We start from the raw sequence: 18984 nt of genomic DNA, 5'->3' as shown, positions 1-18984 counted from the left end.
GTTTGTTTGTTTGGTTTGTTTTTTTAGCCCAGTTGGTCTATTCTGAGATGTCAACCTGTGAGACTTGGAGTGAGAATGGCTCCCATATGCTCATGGGCGTGAATGGCCGGCCCCAGCTGGTGGCACTGTTTGGGAAGGATTAGGAGGTGTGGCCTTGTTGGAGAAGGTGTGTGTGGTACTTGGGGATGAGCTTTGAGGTTCCATACAACTCACGCCATTTCCAGTGTGCTGTTTCCTGTTGATGGATCAAGAGGAAAGCGCTTAGTTGCTGCTCCGGCACCTGGCTGCCGCGCTCCCCACATGGACTCCTGTCCTCTGGACCTGTAAGCCCCAAATAAACTCTTACTTTTGCAAGTTGTCTTGGTCATGTTATTTCTGTCACAGCACTAGGAAAATAAGGCACCATGAAGTCAAAACAGCATGTGTGTGTTCACACGTGCCCACCTCCCATGTTACTCGTGCTTTGCCTATCTTTTGTGCCTGTGAGTGGGTCAGGTGCGTGTGTGTTTGTGCTTTCCTGTGGATGCTCAGTGTTGACATATCTAGTGTCTTCTCGGATTGCTTTCTACCTTGTGGATAGAGACAGGGCGTCTCACTGACCTGGCTGCTTACCATTTTGGCCACCCTGGCCAGCCAGTTAGCGCTGGGCAGTCCCCATCTCCTCCGACAACCAGTTGCTGGGATCACAGGTGGGCTGCCGTGCTCACCCACCTTCTGTATATTCTAGGGATTGGAATTCAGTTCTTCACCCTTGCATGGGAAGTGATTCACCTGCTGAGCCATCTTCCTTAGTCCACTCTGTGTCTCATTGTGTAGCCCTGCGTGGCCTGGACTTGCTCTGTAGATCAAGGCCTTGAACTCACAAGAGCTCTATCTGCTTCCCAGTTTGCCTTTTTTTTTTTTTTTTTTTTTGAGACAGGGTTTCTCTGTGTAGCCCTGGCTGTCTTGGAACTTGTTCTGTAGACCAGGCTGACCTCAAACTCAGAGATCTGCCTGCCTGGAATTAAAGGCATGTGCTACCATGCCCAGTGCCTTTTTAAGTTACAGTTGTATGGTTGAGCTGTCAATGAATGCTTAAAATGGAACCCATGTCTTCTGGAGGAGCAGGCTTAACTGCTGAGCCATCTCTCCAGACTCCCACTTTTTTTTTGAAACAAGGTCTCTCCCTGGCCTGGAGCTTACAGTAGGCTAGGCAGCGAGCCCCAGGGATCCACTCTGCTTTCCCAGCACTCATAAGATGCACTGCCATGCCCAGAGTGCCATGCACTCTCCAGAACCATGCTGATTCTGGGTTCAAACTCCTACTTGCAAGGCAAGCACTTTATCAACTGGGCCGTCTCCCCAGTCCCTCCAAAGTTAACCAAGAACATATATGCGTGCTAATGGCAGCATTACTCAGCGTAGCTGAAAACCAGAAGTGACCCAGATCCACAGGGGGAAGCGATGACTGTGGGACCCACACAATGGTGCAACACTTCAACGCCAAGTACGCGGGGTCTCTTCCCATACCAGCCGATTCTCTGCCTCTCCAGGCATGAACCAGTGCCCAACAGCTGAAGTTAGTGCAGACCCCATAGCCCAGGGCTCAGTCCTACCAGGTGCTGGCACACGCACCTTCACTCTCTTGAAGGACAGGGCAGGAGCATCCCAGGCCTGCCTTGGCTAGGCTGTGAGCTCCAGGCCACTCTGGCATACGGTAAAAGACCATGTCTTGTTTGTTTGAGACAGGGTCTCACCATGTAGCCCTGGCTGGCCTGGAACTATGTAGACCAGACTGTCCTCAAACTCCTAAAGATCTGTCTGCCTTTGCCTCTTGAGTACTGGAATTAAAGGCACACAACCATCACCGCCCTGCTAAGACCATGGTTTTTTTGTTTGTTTGTTTGTTTTTGTTTTAAAGAAAAAGTAGGCATAGTGGTGCTCACAATGGGATCCCAGCAGAGGTAGGCAGGTCTCTGAGTTCAAAGCCAGCTGGGGCTACATGAGACTGTCTCAAAAATGGAAACTATGGGGGCTGGATTGATGGCTCGGTGGTTAAGAGCACTGACTGCTCTTTCAGAGGGCCCGGGTTCAACTCCCAGCACCCACATGACAGCTCACTACTGTCTGTAACGCCAAGATCTGACACCCTCGCACAGTCATACATGTAGGCAAAACACCAATACACATAATAAAATTTAAAAGAAAATGGAACCTATAGTGTGAATTTTATAGTCACCGATTTAAGGAGTGGTTTAAGACAGGGTCTCATTTTGTATGTAAACTATACCTTAACAAAGTTAATAAGCAAATGAGAAAGGATGAGCAAACATTATCAGTATCCTGAAATTTGAATAACTTCCCTGTTTTGAATCAAGTTAGGACTCACCCCTCTGCAGCTGACCCCTGCTCACATGTGGGCCTGCAACTCCAGATGAGGGGGCCACCCACATTCTCCTTACTCCCATTCCCCACTCTCCATCTTTAATGCCTCATTAACTGTTTTTGCTGGACAATGGCCTCTAAGGGTGAGGACCAGGCCTTCTGGCCTGCATTACTCACCGCTGCTCCTCAGCATCTTGCACAGGGCTCAGTGTGCAGGGAATGCTTGCCGAGTGGAAGGATAAGAACGAAGTTATCCCTGACCGAGCACAGGGGTGGTAGTGAGGTGTGTATGTAGACAAGGAGTCTGGGTTTCTGAGGCCCTCCACTCAGATCCCAAGTCTAGAATTAACATGTTGCCTGTCCTCCAAATCTGATTTGAAGCAACGGGGAGGAAATCGTAAGGCTTCCTGAGCTAAGAAGCTGAAGTGGGGCAAGGGAGGGTCCATAGGCCGGGGCACAGGAGTGGAGCTCTGGCGCTGGAGCCAACCGCAGCTGCTCACACATGCAAGGCAATCCTCTGTTGCGCTGTCCCTCTCCCAGCCACTGCAAGCGTCCAAGACATCTGAAGGGAGCAGCTCTCTCTTCCCAGCTGTCATCCTATTTTTTTAAAAATTTATTTGTATTTTATGTGCATTGGTCTTTTGACTGTGTGTGTGTGTGTGTGTGTGTGTTTGTGTGTGTGGTGGGGTCAGATACCCTGGACCAGGAGCTACAGACAGCTAGGAGCTGCCATGTGGGTGCTGGGAATTGAACTCAGGTCCTCTGGAAGAGCAGCTAGTGCACTTAATGACTGAGCCATCTCTCCAGCCCCATCATCCTATTTCTTACAGTCTGCTCTGTAGGATCTTCAAGTGGTCTTCTCATTCACATCACCCGTTCTCCAAAGCCCATGCTGGGAACTTGCTCAGTCTGGACAGCCATGGAACAGGCGGATGTCCAGGCGCCTCTTCCAAGGCCTCCTCTGCTCCCGGAGTGTGTCTGCCTGTGCCTCCACGATCCCCGATCCTCCTTGCGTGAAGCCTATCTGTGAAGCTGCTGCTCTCTTTTCCCTGACCTCTTTAGGAACGGGCCTCCTAGCCTTCCTTTTGAGTGGGGTTGGCGAGCCAAGTGGAAGGGCCAAGACCATGCAGGGTATTTCAGCACAGTGGCAGAGGGGCCTCGAAGCCCGGGGGAGAGGCAAGTGAGTCATTCAACTCAAGCCAAGCCTGACTCAGAGGGAAGTGACTTAACACTGTAATAACTACCTAAATGCTGGCCGCCTTTCCCCTCCCAGCTTTCTTTGACTTCTGGCCACTCACTTGACTTGTCACAATCTGTTTCCTCATCCATAGCACTGGAGAGAACAGGACTTAGGTAAAGAACAAGGTCATCTATTTGCTGAGGCCAGAGGCGCTGGAGTCATAATGTTGGACACTCATGTTAACACAGCTAATTTGCTGTTAGCTCAGCAGGTCATGTATGATGTTGCTGTCTGGTCTTCCACCATCTTTTCTCTTCAGTGAGGGGTGTAAGATCCAAGGCTCTTTGGAGTGTGAGATGATTCTCAGACTCAGGCATGGTGACCCGGGACTGCAATGCCAGCACTTGGGAGGCAGAAGCAGGATCCTGCAGGTTTGTGGTCAGCTGGTCTGCATAGCAAGCCCTGTCTTAAAAATTTAAGTGTTAGGGGACTGGAGAGGTGGCTCAGCAGTTAAGAGCACTTGTAGAGGACCCGGGTTCAGTGTCCAGCACCCACACGGTGGTTCACAACCATTCAGTTACACGGGAGCTGCTGTCTTCTCCTGACCTCTGCAGGAACTGTATACATTGTGGTACACACACAAGCAGGTGAAATACACACATAAAAGAATGTTATCTGTGCACGTGTGCACCACCTGCAAATGCACAACCTCCTCTGGGACTGTTGCCGATGGGTGCTGAGAACTGAACTTAGGTCCACTTGCTGAGCCTTCTCTCCTGCCCCCAAACAATTTTTTTTTTTAAATGAAAGATTTAGGTTATTGTAGTACGAGCAAGTAGAGAAAGGTCAGAAGCCTGTTCTGACTCCCAAGTTCTCAGGTAGGAGCTGTACATTCCCCATCACCTACTGCTTATCTAGCATCAAAGGCCTCAGTCCTTGCTCTTTGTACTCCCTTATCTCACACAGCCCAAGGCAAGACTATCTCCAGGGCACAGGACCGCAGCTCCTTGCCTGGTGCCCCTCATTCTCTTTTCTAAGCAACTCCCAGGCCTCAGACCTAGGCTGACTGACTTAGTGAGACTGACTTGAGCCAAACCCAAATTGTGAGTGAACTTGCACAGAGAATGGGATAGCTTAAGCACCTTCTGAGCCAGTCAGGACCAAACATCCTGCTGTGCCGTGGATGCTCACTGCCCTTAGGTGAGTCATTGTATGGTGCTGTTGTGGTTTGGTTTGAGGCTGGCTGTGGAGCCCAGGCTGTCTGAGACCCCTGGCGATCTCACTGTTTCAGTCTCCACAGCTATGTTGCCTCCATGCCAAGTCATGCTATTTTTTTCTCTACATTTCTGAAATTTCAAAATGTTAATAAGCCTCACCCCACCCCCACCCCCACCCCCACCCCCAGAAAGAATCTCACTGTTGTAGCTCTGGATGTCCTAAAACTCAGGCTCACCGAGATCCACCTGCTTCTGCCTCCTGAGTGCTGGGATCAAAGGTGTGGGCCCCTATTCCTGGCTATAAGCTTCACCCATGTTAAACCTCTTAACACATCAACATGTACTTCCTAATACATTCTCTTAGCACAGTAATTATAAAGCTAGGATTTAACTATGGCAGCTTTTATCTGTAGTCCACCTCTGAGTGTTAACTGTCCTATCAATGATAGAATTTGAAGAGCAGGCCCCTGGGTCAGGCAAGAGGGCTCTGTGGAGCTGGGTGCAGTGGTGCAAGCCTGTAATCTCAGCACTTCAGGAGTCAGAGGCAGGTGGCTCTCTGTGGGTTTGAGGACAGTCTGGTCTACAAATTGAGTCCAGCACAGCCAAGGCTACACAGAAAAACAAAACAAAACCAACAAACTTACGTAAAAAAAGAAGTCTGTTAGCTAACCAAGGAAACAATCAATGAAAAGATAGTTGATAATTTGGGCGAGGCTAGAGAGGCTCTGTTGTTTTGTTGATTGGTTGATAGACAGACAGGATCTTACTGTGAAGCCAAGGGCACACAGAGAAACCCCATCTCAAAAAAAGGCTCAGCGGGAGATGGAGAGATCAGCTCCTACAGGTTGCCCTGATTATATGCTGTTTTTGCACACACCTCTAAAAATGTAAGTAAAAATGTGATGCAACTGAAAAAAACCCAGTAGGGGCAAATATGGTACAATGCACGTGTACCTGCTACATATGCTTTATATGAGTGAGTTCCAGGACAACCAGGCTATGCAGAGACCCTGTCTCAAAAAACAGCAAACGATTACTTGAGATCGAGAGTTTGTGGCCAACTAGGGCAGGTTAACAAGACCTTTTTTTCCAAGGGGGCAGGGTGGGCTGGGAGGTAGCAATGTAGCTAAGTAGCACAGTGCATTAGCACAGTTCTGGTTCAATCCCAAATTAACTAACTTAATGAAGGACCAAGGACAAACACACCATTCGAAAAATTCTATTCTTCGATGAAGACACTGAATAAACGGCTTTTCTTCTTTGGACAGGGTCTCATGTAAACAGGCTGGCATTAAGCACAGTGTGTAGTAGCTGAAGATGACCTTCAGTTCCTTCATCTTCCTGACTCTACTTTCCAAGTGCTATAATTGTAAGTGAGCCACCCTGGTCTGGCCTGACATGCTGGACAAATTCCAGGAGTCCTCTCCAAGCTCGCAGATATTCTTTTGTTTACCCTCAACTACAGCAGGGGAGAAGCTGGCCAGCCAGTAAAAATGTGTGTTGTGGGAAAGAAGAAATGATAATGGGTGCCTTCCAGATACAACTCAAGCAGGTGGTCACCTCAGAAAGCATGCCAGTGGTCAGAAAGGCATGCCCACTTAACACATGAATGGCCTGTATTTCATAGCTCTGGAACCAACTGGCTGGGTCCTAGATTGCCAGGTAATAGCCTAGGAATCTCACCAGATAGCGCTGAGTTTTTCTAAGGGTTATATAACTTAGTGTACAGTTATTTTATAGGTGTTAGTTCAAACCTAGATTTCAGAGGGCAAAAGCGTAGCAGAGGTCCAACGAGCCTCCTGGGTTCTTCTATGTATACCCAACCCTCCTTCCTTTGGTTGACTGCCCTTCCTATTTGTCCAGATTTTAAGGACAAAGCAAGCTGTTCCAGCATCTGCTGATGCTAGGTTAGAAAATCATCTTTCCAATGATGCAAGGGTCCTTGCAGCTAGTATCCTTGTAATAGAGCACCACCTTGTGGCCACCACCATAAAGTCACTCCAGACACCTTCCATGGGATGTAGGTTGGTAGCCAAGGAATCCTAATTGCAAGTCTCATCACAGGCCCAGCCAAGTGCCAGGGATTGGACTATGCACTTCACATACATTTCTCTATGAAATCCTCTGTATGACGGTCTTTTCAGGTAAAAGGCTTGCCCGGATAACTCGACATCGTCCTGTCTCCCAGGTGCTAATGTTACAGGTGTGTCATCACATGTAGTTCTGAGCCAGGTGCAGTGGCACACACCTGCAATCCCAGCACTCAGGGAGGCAGTGGCAGGTGGATCTCTGTGTTTGAGGCCAGCCTGGTCTACAAAGCCAGTCCAGGACAGCCAGGGCTACACAGAGAAACCCTGTCTTGGAAAGATTTGTGTTGGGGTGCTGGGCAAGGGGGTGGGGGAGGCCAGGCCCCAAGTCATCACAATGCACAAACACTGCCACTAGACTACGCCCCAGACCTTTGTTTGAGGTAGGATTTCACTAATTTGTCCTAGCTGACTCTGACTTGTCCGAAGTAGCAGAGATTACAGGCAATTACTAATACCAGGCTGGTTTCTAGGTGAGCCCAGGATGAGCCTGCCAAATTCTGAGATTCTTGGAGCAGCTCTACCCTCAAGAGTTCATGGGCCAGGGTGCACACTTACAGAGAACTGTGGAGATGAACGCCTGCATGTGTGCCTCTCATCTTTGTTCGGCCACATGTCACAGGATAGCATTCAGACTGCTACACAGACCAGGAAATGCCTTGCCTCACAAGCCCCAACACCATGTTTCCACACCCTCTGGCCACTCAGCTCCTACATCCCTTGAGGTATAGTCCCATCAGGGTGGGACTCTGGCAGATGTGATTCCCAACTGGCACGCATGCAAATTGGCTACAAGGGAGAAGCTGGCAGGAACCTTAAATTCCACCCTGGCACTCAGCCCTCAATCTGCTGGGCCTGTCTGGGAGTGTTGTGCTATGGGAGTGGGAACTGGAGAACAAAGATGGCAAGCGCCGCAGGTCCAGACAGGCAAGTGCCACAGCCCACGCTCCCAGCAGCTTGGCTCTAAGAATACCACCTAGGCATGCTGTAGGAGAAAAACTACCTTCACTGTGCACTGTGCCTGTTTCTTTCCAGAGGAAGACTGGTATAATCTGGGTACCTCCTGGGTTGAAAAAGAAAGGCACGAATATGCTGAAAAGGCCATGATGGATAAGAGCACACAGCTGCTGTTGGCCGATTTTCTTTCCAACCTGGAAACAGCAGGCCACATTACACACAACCTGTTCCTTAACAGGGTTCTGAGGTTCTCGAAGAACCTCTAGGTTTCTAAACCTTTAGGTGAAAATCAGAATGCTAGGCTAGTTTCTGCTCTGGACTAATTACTTCATATGTATGTGTATTTTCCTGCCTCCATCTCGTGGGTGCCTGGTGCCAGTGGAGGCCAGCAGGCACTGCATCCCCTAGTGCTATGGGCACTGGCAGTTAGCTTGGGCACTTTCTAAGTGTAGCCAGTGCTTTCTCTGTTTTTTTCAATGCACAGTTTCTCCATGTTGCCCAGGCTGTCCTGAACTCTTGTCTCCCATGTGCTGGGGTTCAAGGTGTGCACCACCATGCCTGGCTTGCAGTCAGTGCCCTTGACTGCTGAGCCAACTACTCAGACCCCTGAGCAGTTTGGTTTTTTTTTGTTTTTTGTTTTTTTTTTTTTTTTCAAGACAGGGTTTCTCTGTGTAGCCTTGGCTGTCCTGGAATCACTTTGTAGACAAGGCTGGCCTTGAGCTCACAGAGATCCAACTGGCCGATTACAGACGTGTGCCACTGCGCCTGGCCTTCTTTGGTTAGTTTTAAGACAAGACCTTGCTACATAGCCAAAAGTAGCCTCAAACTCGCAATCTTCCCACCTCTGCCTCCATATACCACCATACTGGATTATGGCCTCTTTTATAGGACAGAGGTAAGTACATGAAGAATTAACTTAAGAATTGAGACTGTGATAAAATTTTGGTTTCATTACAGAAGAGCTGCTAATCTCAAGGTTTTCTTACCTGCTAGACAGTGACACCATCTGTCTCTATGGAATATAGGTAAGTTTGAAATACCTTAAAACAAAAGATCCAATGCCAAATGTGTGCAAATTTCCTTCTGACATACATGTAAAAGTGGAGAAAGCTATAAACCAGTTTGACCCTAGAAAGCAAAAGCTCTCTACAGCATAACCCTGGACTTTAACCTCAGCTATCCTTTACATAAGACAGTGAGACTAACCCTAAGGCTGAGCATTTATTAGGCACAACTAATCTGACAAATGGGAGAATTTAGTTTCTGCAGTCCAGACGTTTCTAGGAACATTCCTAAAAAATCTCAAGCACGCAAAATGTATTCTTAAATATGGTTTAATACTCTTCTCCATTTCTGTACATCACAACACCGAGATTCTGCTCTTAGGGTCTCTCTGCAGAGGCTGGGGAGTGCAGGCTACCGTTTCACCCCTCTCACTTATGTGTTTGTATGCGGAAGTGTAACACAGATCAGTATATATTGATACACACATCAATATATAATGCAATATAGATCACCAAGGAGAACACATTGATTAAAGAAATACAAAAATTTGGCATCATTTCCAAACTTAAATAGTAAAAATAAAAACTACAAAAGGAGCTGCATACCCTAAATGTATCATGTGAAACAACAAGCATGTTCAAAATGTAAATTTACATCCAATCTCTCTGGTCTTGTCATATCACATTAGACCCATTTACAATGGCAAAACCCTAAGGTACTGCTGGGAAGAGTGTGTTCGCTTGCTCTTGGGTGTTCTGCAAACAAACAGCAGAGCCCAAAGCAAAAGCCTGTTCTGGTGAAGCCTCCCATGTTGGTGAACACCAAAGAATTGACTCTTCTCACTGGGGGTTGAGACATCAGGTTACGCGACAGACAGTCATTTGGACCTCAGAGTACAGCGTGAGAACCAGAAGCTTTACATTTAAGACATACTCCCTTCATTCAAGTGAAACAGGATTATTGGAACGATAGGCAGGTCTGTAACCTGGGAACAAGGAGCTGGTTCAGACCAATAAAGCTACAAGTGACTGAGTCAAGTCAGTGAAGAACAGCAGTCAGGCACTAAAGTGTTAAAAGTACCCAATTTGAAACCCAATGCACCCCACCACCCTGGTAAGTGTGCGGGTGATACCAGTTGACTTTAAAAACCTTTGGTCCTTCAAAGTCCACTCGGTATACTTTTCCCCATTGCTACTACTGGGCACATCCTACACACTTCATCACTGTCACCACCTCGAGCACACCATGACCTTGCACTTCAGCTGGGTTCAAATCCAACTTACAGCCCCAGTTGTGAAGCGTAAGTGTCAGGTTTTCAGGCCAACTTTTGGATCTAACATGGTTCATAGTCCATGGTGCCAGAAGCTCTGTCCCACCCCTCCCCACCCTTTCCTTTCCCACCCTCCTCCCACACTTTCTCATCTGAGAGGCGCTTAGAAGTCCCACTTTTGAAACAGATGCTCCAGCCCCACCAGGGGTTTGAGATACATGCACGGTCATACATGTCTGTCGTTCCTGTGAAAAATCTTGCAGTTCATTTGAAAAAAATCAAAACATTCACATAATCTCATGCCATCCAACACAAGGAAACACGACCACCTCCCTTTACCAAGAATAGATCCAAGCAAATCATCTTTGAATTTTTTTTTTTGGTTCCACTTAAATTGCATGTTTTATTTCTCCCAATCCCAGCAATAGCACAGAAGCCCCACCGCATCCATCCCAGACTGGTTTCAAGTAGGTTGAGATTACAGGGAGCCTCACAGTAATACCAGTGACACAAAGGGCTCCCAAACACTGGGCACAAATGTGCCTCCAGATTGATGGAAGTCAAGAGAACAATGGCCCCAATATTTTAGCACTCAGTCTGACTTTGCAGTGCAACCTGCACCTTTGAAACAGTCTGGGAGGGTGGGGGGAGTGTGAGGGAGTGAAGCTGAAATTGCCTATTAACTCACCCTTTCAACATTAAACAGAGACCAAGAGAGAAACAGTTCCAATATTTCACCACATATATTTCTTCTTGTGCAGTCTAAGCTGAGGATGCCATGTAAATGGGTCACTGCTAAATGCAGCAATTTAGTTATTCTCCGATCAAAATAAGAAACAAACCAGTATGATCTCACTTCTACTAACTTTTGAAGGTTTACAGCAGTTAAAGTATTTTGCTTCTATGTATGAAGGTTAAAAAAATCATTTTTTTTTTTCATAAAATACAAGAGCAACCAATTTTACCATCAAGTAAAAGTAAAAACTGGGATTCTTTTTTAAATTAGTCCAAAGTGGCATTTAGGAACTTAGTTGTAGGCTGCTGCGCTGACACCATGACAAACCAAAGTGTAGGGTTGGGTCTGGTTTTGTTTCGCTTTTCTTTTCAGTATCCAATGCTCACGGATTAAGTTCTGGAAATGTTCCAATTGTAAGGCAGGGATCTGTTTGGATTCCACCACGGGTATGCTCCTTGGGTTGAATGCTGGAGGGTGAGGCACATTTTGCCGGACCCATGTCGACTACCTAGTAGTCATCAAGGTCAAAAAATTCATCGTCTCCTCCTTGGTATTCCATTCCCTGGAAATCTACTCGGTACCGCAAGATACCTGGAGAAACAAAGCAGATTAAGTTCTGTGGGTTCTTAAGCAGGAAAAAGGGGTTGCTCTTACAGGAGAAGCCCACCCAATTCCAGAATTAAAAAACTACCTCAGGAATGGCGGCTCACAAATATAGGTTGGCTTAGAGTTGGAGGCCAGTTTGGGTGGCACAGTTGAATCCCAGGACAGCCTTCCTATACCCCCCAAAAACCACAAAGGGATGAGAAAGAGGACTCCGTGAATAAAAGTTCTTGATCTGAGTTCCATTTCTGGAACCCATATGATGGGAAGAAAATAGACTCCTAGCTACCTTTTGACACCTGAATGTTTGTTTGTAGGCACAAAACAACACACCCCAAACAAAACACAGGCCTAGTATGGTGGTTCTGAAGGTAAAGACATTTGCTGAACAAGCTGATTCCCAGAACCCACAAGGTGGAAATAGAGCCAACTCCTACAAGCTGTCTTCTGACCTCCGTATGCACACCATGGTATTCTTGTGCCTACTAAATACATACAAAGTAAACAATAAAACTCCAGAGATTAAATATGACTGAAATACAGCATATGCACGCATGTATATATGCACATGCCTTCAATCTCAGCACTTGGGAGGCAGTGGCAGGAGGATCTATGAGTTTGAAACCAGCATGGTCTACAAAGCGAGTTTTCTAGGACAGTCAGAGCTACACAGTGCAACACTATCTCAACAAAAGCAAAATAATTAAGAAAGAAAAAATCATGTGATTCATTGTCACACACGACTACATGGAATAAAAATCATTAAAATTGGTCCAAACTAAGGAATGTGCAACTCAGACCTGTTGTTCCAACCACCTCCTCCAAGTAAACAGAGCATACGTTATTGGACGTAAATCGTTCCAGGCTGAGAGGAGACCCTGGCAGGGGACCTTGGTTTGAGTGTGCTACTCACCTCCAATTCCACCAAATCCTTTCACAAACTGTGATCCTTCTTGTGACTTATCTGTGACAATTTCTAGTGTAGCTCCAAATTTTTTATAGTTGTTAGCAAACCATTCCAAGAGGGGCATGCTCTCAATCAGTTCATGTTCCTGTCCAGTCTGCAGGGCAGTCACAACACAGAAACAATGGGATCAGGATACCAAGTTTTACAAACCCCTCTCAAATGCCCCTGCTTATCAATACCCATTATTCTCCTACCCATTTTAAGTAATATAAATGCACAAAACTAAGCATATCCCAGTTCTTCGTAACGTAACTGAAAACCTAGTTAGGTGCAGAGAAAAAGCTGATAAAATGCTGCCACCGACATACACAAGCAGCTAGGTGGTGGTGGTGCATGCCTTTAATTCTAGTACTCAGAAGGCAGAGGCAGGTAGATCTTTGAGTTCAAGGCCTGCCTAGTTGACAAAATGAGTTACAGGCCAGACTACAAAGAGAAACCTGCCTCAGGCCCCCACCTCCACCCCTGCTTCTGCCACAAAAAGCTAATAAAGCAACAAGATCTTACAGGGCAAGGACAGTGCTATTCAAATGAAATCTTTTATTTCAGGATAACAATGTTTTCCTGATTTCTTGGTTTTTCTGAGATGGGGTCCTGGCTGGCCTTGAGCCCACAGAGTGCCTGCCTTCTGAGTGCTAGGACTGAAGCTGTGTACCACCATATTCAGCTTACTGGACTACTTTAAAAAAATGACTCCGTAATAACCATGACTCCCTCCTCATAGCCAACCAGGGTGGCAGCGAGACACTGCTCCCTTCCATGGCTGTTTATCTATAAGAAGGTTTTGTTTTCTAAGGCTGATACTCTATGTTAGAATGCTTTAACATTCAGGCCTTTTTGTATGTTATCATGGAGCAAACAAAAAATGGCATACCTCTTTGTCTGTGAAGTGAGATTTATCCTTCTCTTGTTCTGGAGTTAAATACAGAATTTTTTCCTCTGTAGTATTAAAAGTTAAAAAAAAAAGTGTTAACTTGGTTCTCAAAATAACTGATAGATATTAACTCTGTAGGAGAAGATTAGATAAGGATTCCTTGACTAACTCTACCAAACCTTCCCATAAATATCTTAGCACACAGTACCTGGTACCCAGCTCCTATAAAGAAACAAAGACATTCAGGATATAGCCTCAACAAAAGCAAAATTACCTATGAAATTTAACTGTGATTAAATACCTGGGGGTGGGAGGTAGGGATGGCAATGAAACAGTACCCTATACCCTATGCAGTTATTATATCCTCACAACTGTGCGTGAAACTAAGGATTTCTGAACAAGGGAAATGTAACAGACAGCAACACTATTTTCTCCTTTTTTTTTTTTTTTACCTTCTGTGCCTTGGCAATGAAGAACGTATCTCATTATATCCAGATTTTCATAGACTATTAGAATCTCTACAGCTCCCATTTCCAAAGCCTTTAGCGTATCTTCAACTCCAAAACAGTATTTGCCTGTGTCCTGGCTAATTTCATCAAAATATCGCCCTGTGGATTAGATTTAACAATAAGATACATGGTAGCTCTAGATATCTATGACCTCAACCAAGCGTAGAGCAAACATTTAGAAAAATAAGCACAGCATGTCAAAGTGTATTATGTATCTAGGCCTGTGATGGTTGGATATACACAGACCTTTACTTGTCACTGTGGTCTAAATTATGGCATACAATTATTTATAGGATATTTACAATGTGCTAGGTGTTGCCAATGACTGACTGACAACTTCAAGTACATGGATAGTATGCATAGTGTACATGCAAACACCACACACCCTTTCTGTAAGGGCCTTGCACAGCTGTGGCTTTTGGTATCCAAGATTTTTAAATCAATTCTACCAGTCTCAATCCCTAATATTAAAGAGAGGATTCCACTTCCAGTCCCAGGCTTGGCAGCCTACCTGCCAGAGCCTGCTCCTAGTGTCTAGCTGCATGCTGCCTCTGGCCCATGTGCCCTGCCTTAAAGGAAGGCCCAGGTCATATGGACAGATCATCTTTTGTTGAACAATCTAGGTCCTCCTGGGTTGCCCTTTCCTGCCCCTTTTAAGGTTGGTGCTATACTTTAGAAAGGCTAACAAAGCAGAGTAAAGGAATTCTCCATAAAACCCAGGGAGAAGACTATATGCCTCCTGTTTGAATCTTTATCTGGGTTCATGGCCCTAGGAAGAATAAATATGCCACACAAGCTTTTGTTTTTGAGTCAGGGTCTTTTGCAGCCCAGGCTGACTTCCCACTTCCTATGTAGTTAAGGATGACCTTGAACTTCTGATCTTCCTGTCTCCAACCACCCAGAATTCTGGGATTATAGTATATGATACTGGTGCTGTGGACTGAGTCCAGGGCAAACACTATCAACTGAGCCACTGCCCCGGCAGCTCCTTATTCTCAACCCAGAGTCTCACCCTGAAAATCAGGCCAGCTGGATTATATACAGCTGTACTGTGGCAGTACAACTACCTCAGCTTCCTGAGTGCTGGAGTTCCTGAGGCATATGTGACCAGCTGATTTTTTTTTTTTTCAGTAAAAATATTTAATTTTCCTTTAATTTTAATTTTGTTTGGGACAAGAGTCTTATATAATCCAGGCTGGCCTAACAGCTGCAGCCAAGGATAACCCTGAACTCTTGATCCAACCTCAGCCACCCTAGTGTGGGGATTAAAGTATGAATGCCCAACCCTTTTTTTAAAATACCTTCTCAGTGTCTTATTTCACACATACCCACCAAAAACATTTCACAGAATAAACAAAATAGGAACATTTCACTGATACCTATTAATTTCTTCTCTTGAATGAACTTCACATTGGAGAGAACTTCAGTAGACAATTCAATAGCTTGGTTGAATCCATTTTCACCACCATAGGATATATCAACTAATTTTAAAACCTTTGATTGCAACCTCTGACATAAACAGAAATAAAAACATTAGAACCTTAAATACCCACTCTCTTAAAAAAATATTTTGTTATTGGATTTCCTTAGCTGGAGTTACATAGACATTTGTGAGCCATCTGATGTCCAATGTGGTTGCTGGGACCAAATTTAGGTCCTCTGCATGAGTAGTAGTATGGCACCCTTAATCATGCATCCTTTCCAGCCACAAAAACTTTTTAATTTTTTTTTCCAAGAAGGGTTTCTCTGTGTAGCTCTGGCTGCCTTGGACTTGCTTAGTAGACCAGGTTTGGCCTTGAACTCACAGAGATATGCTTGCCTCTGCCTCCCCAAGTGCTGGGATTAAAGGCTCAAGCAACCACACCAGCTGAGACTTTTTAACCTAGGGAATTTATGGCTAGAAAGACACACACATGCATAATGTCAAGGATGAATGTCCCCACATAAAAGTCCTGTAATGACAGTTTCTTATCTCTTACCTGATCAAACATGTCAGATTGACTTAGTTCAGTTTTAAAGTCAGCTGATCCAGCTAAAACCAGACCAGCCACATTCACTTTGTCTCCAGAAATAAACAGCTGCACAGCAGTCTCTGCCACTTTCCGAACATAGTTATGTCGCTTTTCCATCCTTAAACGGGCAAAACGCAAGGCTGATTGACCTCCTCTGCCTTTGACACAAAAGCGGTGGGAAAAGTGTAATTAATTAAAAACGTACAATATGCCTTATGAAGTAAAAACAAAGTAACCAGTCAATCTAATCAACATGTCTAAACTGTTTAACACAAACTGATGCTTATTTACATAGCGACTACATAAGCACAAGTAAAAGGACGCGAGCAGTCTTCCTATATACCATGTTTCTTTGGGAGATCCACAGTGAATTTGTGCAGGACTTCTCTGGTGTTTCCTTGGAGTGTGCCAAAAAGAGCACCACTGCCGTCTATTACAATAAAACCAAACTTGCTGTCATCTGAGAGTAATGCTGTGAGAGCCTAAAAAACAAACACAAGCACTGCACGGTGAGCTCCAATGCTTTGCCAAGGTTGACAAAATTCAAAGTGACACACAAACCCTTTCATTCCACTCAACATGGTATGAACACGAAGGAGAATGGAGTGATTTACAGACCAGCTCTAATGCATTATGCTTATGTGGAATGGTAGCTTCCATCTTTGGGGAAGGAGGAAGGGGACTACTTATTGTTTATTTACACAGTTCTGGAGATAAGATGGTAGTGATGGTACACATGGACTGCAAACTAAAAGCAGTGATGGTGACTATCTGAATTTTACCACAATAAAAACAAGAAGAAACGAAACAACTCAAAACTGAAACTTGGGCAGGCAGGACAGCTGAGCAAGTGAAGGTGCCTGGTGACTACACAGGATTCCCAGAACCAACCTGGACAGAATCAACTCCACAAAGTTGTCCTAACTCCACAAGCAAGCTGTCCCCTCACCCTGTCCCTCTCACATACACACACCACAAAACTTGAGGTGGATTCAGTGGCATCCTGTAACTTCAGCCCCTGGGAGGCAGACACAGGAGGATTTCAAGTTCAAAGCCAACCTGAGATGCAGAGTGAGAAATCCTCTCCAACCCCAATCAAACAATGACCAACTACCAACCAATCAAACAAAATGTCAGCAGAAAATCAGTCTCTACTTTTTCATTTTCATCATTTTATTTAGATAGATGGTATATAGACATCCAAATTAAATTTCAATTCCTGTTTTTCTTTTTGTTTTTGTTTTTTCGAGACAGGGTTTCTCTGTGTAGCCTTGGTTGTCCTGCCTTGTAGACCAGGCCTGCCTCTGCCTCCCTGAGCACTGGAATTAAGGGCAACAGCAACCACACCCCACTGTTCCTGTTTTCTAAAATAGTGCTCTGAAGTGCACCCAGGGGGTCTCTTGAACTCTGAGCCAGTGTTCTGCCAGAGCAGGACTCCCTTCAACTCAACTTTGTTACTATCAATGACCTCAGCATTAGGACAGCACTATCAAGGCAAAATAACAGAAAACCCACAAGTGTCTAAAAATATTTTCTAGTTTTTGAATGTTTCATTTGACCCCTGCTCTCTTATACAAAAATGACACAGGGTTATAAAACACAAGCTTAATTTTAGAGGTGTTTTGTTTTGTTTGTTTTTTGCTTGTTTTTGTTTTGTTTTGTTTTTTTTCAAGACAAGGTTTCTCTAGGTATCCCTGGGTATCCTGGAACTCTGTAGACTAGATTAACCTGCGCCTGCCTCCTGAATGCTGGGAATAAAGTCGTGTGCCAGCCTTAAATAGTTTTATGGAAGAACTTCTGAACTTAGGTACTATTTCCAAACCTCTGCCTCTCCTGAGGTATGTAAACAACCCTGGGACTCACATTTTCTGTGATGAACTGAGACTTAAGGCCTGGAACATCATTAATTGCCATATTTTGATCTCTTTAGAACTAAAGAAACCATTCATCCCATTTTAACTAAGAAACAGGAAACGTTCTTTATAAAAACACCTAAAATGGTCAGCCAAATGAACCTTCGCAGTAAGACAGCCATACTGTAAACCTGTTGTGGTAAGATGTCCATAGTATCAGCACTTGGGAAGCAGAAGCATGAGAATCGAGTCCAAAATGCTATCCTAGGCCAGACAGCAAGACCCTGTCTTAAAGAAGAAAATCAGGCATGGTGGGATTTACTTGTAATCCCAAATACTCAGGTGGAGCCAGAAGGAACAAGTGTTCAAGGTCATTCTTGGTTATACAAGTTTTTGAGAACAGGTTGTCTGAACAAAATAAACCCCAGTAAGGGCTGAGGAGCAGCTTAGCAGCTAAGGTGCTTGCTCTGCATAAGGACCTTATTTGGACCCCCAGCAACCATGTAAAACCCTGGGAACGGGGGGTGCTGGGGTGGGGGAGTCTGCACCCTTAGCTCTACTGGCCATTTTAATGACAACTGGAAGAAAAGAAAACTCAGTAATGCAATAACTGAACTAAATAAAGCAAGACAATATAGCTATCATATACTTTTTAAATCAGAAAGATCCAAAATCTGTTTTTATCAAAGTTGATATAAGCAAATGTGTCAGACAGAGCGGCTAACAGCCCAACGAGGTCTCTGCCAGGGCACTAGAAGCTAAGATAAAAATAAGCTAGATCACCATACAGTCAACCAAGATTCAATTGGAATTGGACTTCCTGTCAAGTTAGCAAAAATCACCCACTGTAAACTGTGGACAAATGTCAGTTCTAATTCCACTGCAGAGGTTTTTCTCTGGGTTGATGAAAGGCAAGAGACTAAAGTAGGAGCCAGCTGTGAATTCCCGATTGCTTACTGTTGACTGATTTAGGTCAGTCTAATGAGGTTTCTTTTCCACTATTAATGTTCATCATAGTTACCTCAGTCACTCAGGTTTCCTAAGAACAGGAAAAGAGAAAAATCTTCACTAAATGCATTTTCTTTGCTTATTTTTCAACAATTTGTGAGCTTAGCACTAAAGGTGCAAAGAATATAGGCAAGCGTCACTAGGACAGAGAGGCAGTCAATCGCCTGCTTCTAGTTATCCAAATCCAACTTAGTGCTTTCCTCACACACTCACACATCCTGAGTAGTAAAATCAATGTACATTATTTTGAAAATAGTTATGATGGCCAGGTAGTGATGACACACACCTTTAATCCCAGCACTCAGGAGGCAGAGGCAGGTGGATCTCTTGAGTTCCAGGACAGCC

At 45.0% G+C, this 18984-nt stretch overlaps 1 protein-coding gene and 1 non-coding gene across 3 annotated transcripts in view; one reads left to right on the top strand and one right to left on the bottom strand.

Moving 5' to 3' along the window:
• Nucleotides 1-9123: 9123 nt before the first annotated feature.
• The window catches only part of Etf1 (eukaryotic translation termination factor 1), a 31287-nt gene continuing 21426 nt past the window's right edge, over nt 9124-18984 (bottom strand). For both annotated transcript variants that reach the window (XM_021653360.2, XM_060377459.1), the window contains 7 exons: nt 16122-16260; nt 15746-15936; nt 15146-15275; nt 13710-13865; nt 13258-13322; nt 12333-12480; nt 9124-11407 (listed from right to left, as the gene is read on the bottom strand). In XM_021653360.2, the coding sequence (XP_021509035.1) occupies nt 11325-11407; nt 12333-12480; nt 13258-13322; nt 13710-13865; nt 15146-15275; nt 15746-15936; nt 16122-16260 (912 nt within the window). In that variant the 3' untranslated portion in view covers nt 9124-11324. The remainder of the gene's footprint in view (nt 11408-12332; nt 12481-13257; nt 13323-13709; nt 13866-15145; nt 15276-15745; nt 15937-16121; nt 16261-18984) is intronic.
• LOC132652666 (small nucleolar RNA SNORA26) lies at nt 14411-14535 on the top strand. The gene has a single exon (XR_009590244.1). It is a non-coding gene; the product is annotated as a small nucleolar RNA SNORA26 (small nucleolar RNA).

This window comes from Meriones unguiculatus, chromosome 2 (assembly GCF_030254825.1).
Source record: "Meriones unguiculatus strain TT.TT164.6M chromosome 2, Bangor_MerUng_6.1, whole genome shotgun sequence".
NCBI classification, from domain to species: domain Eukaryota; kingdom Metazoa; phylum Chordata; class Mammalia; order Rodentia; family Muridae; genus Meriones; species Meriones unguiculatus.
Note: the sequence above shows the minus strand (reverse complement) of the source record. Positions and strands in the feature narration are given on the sequence as shown.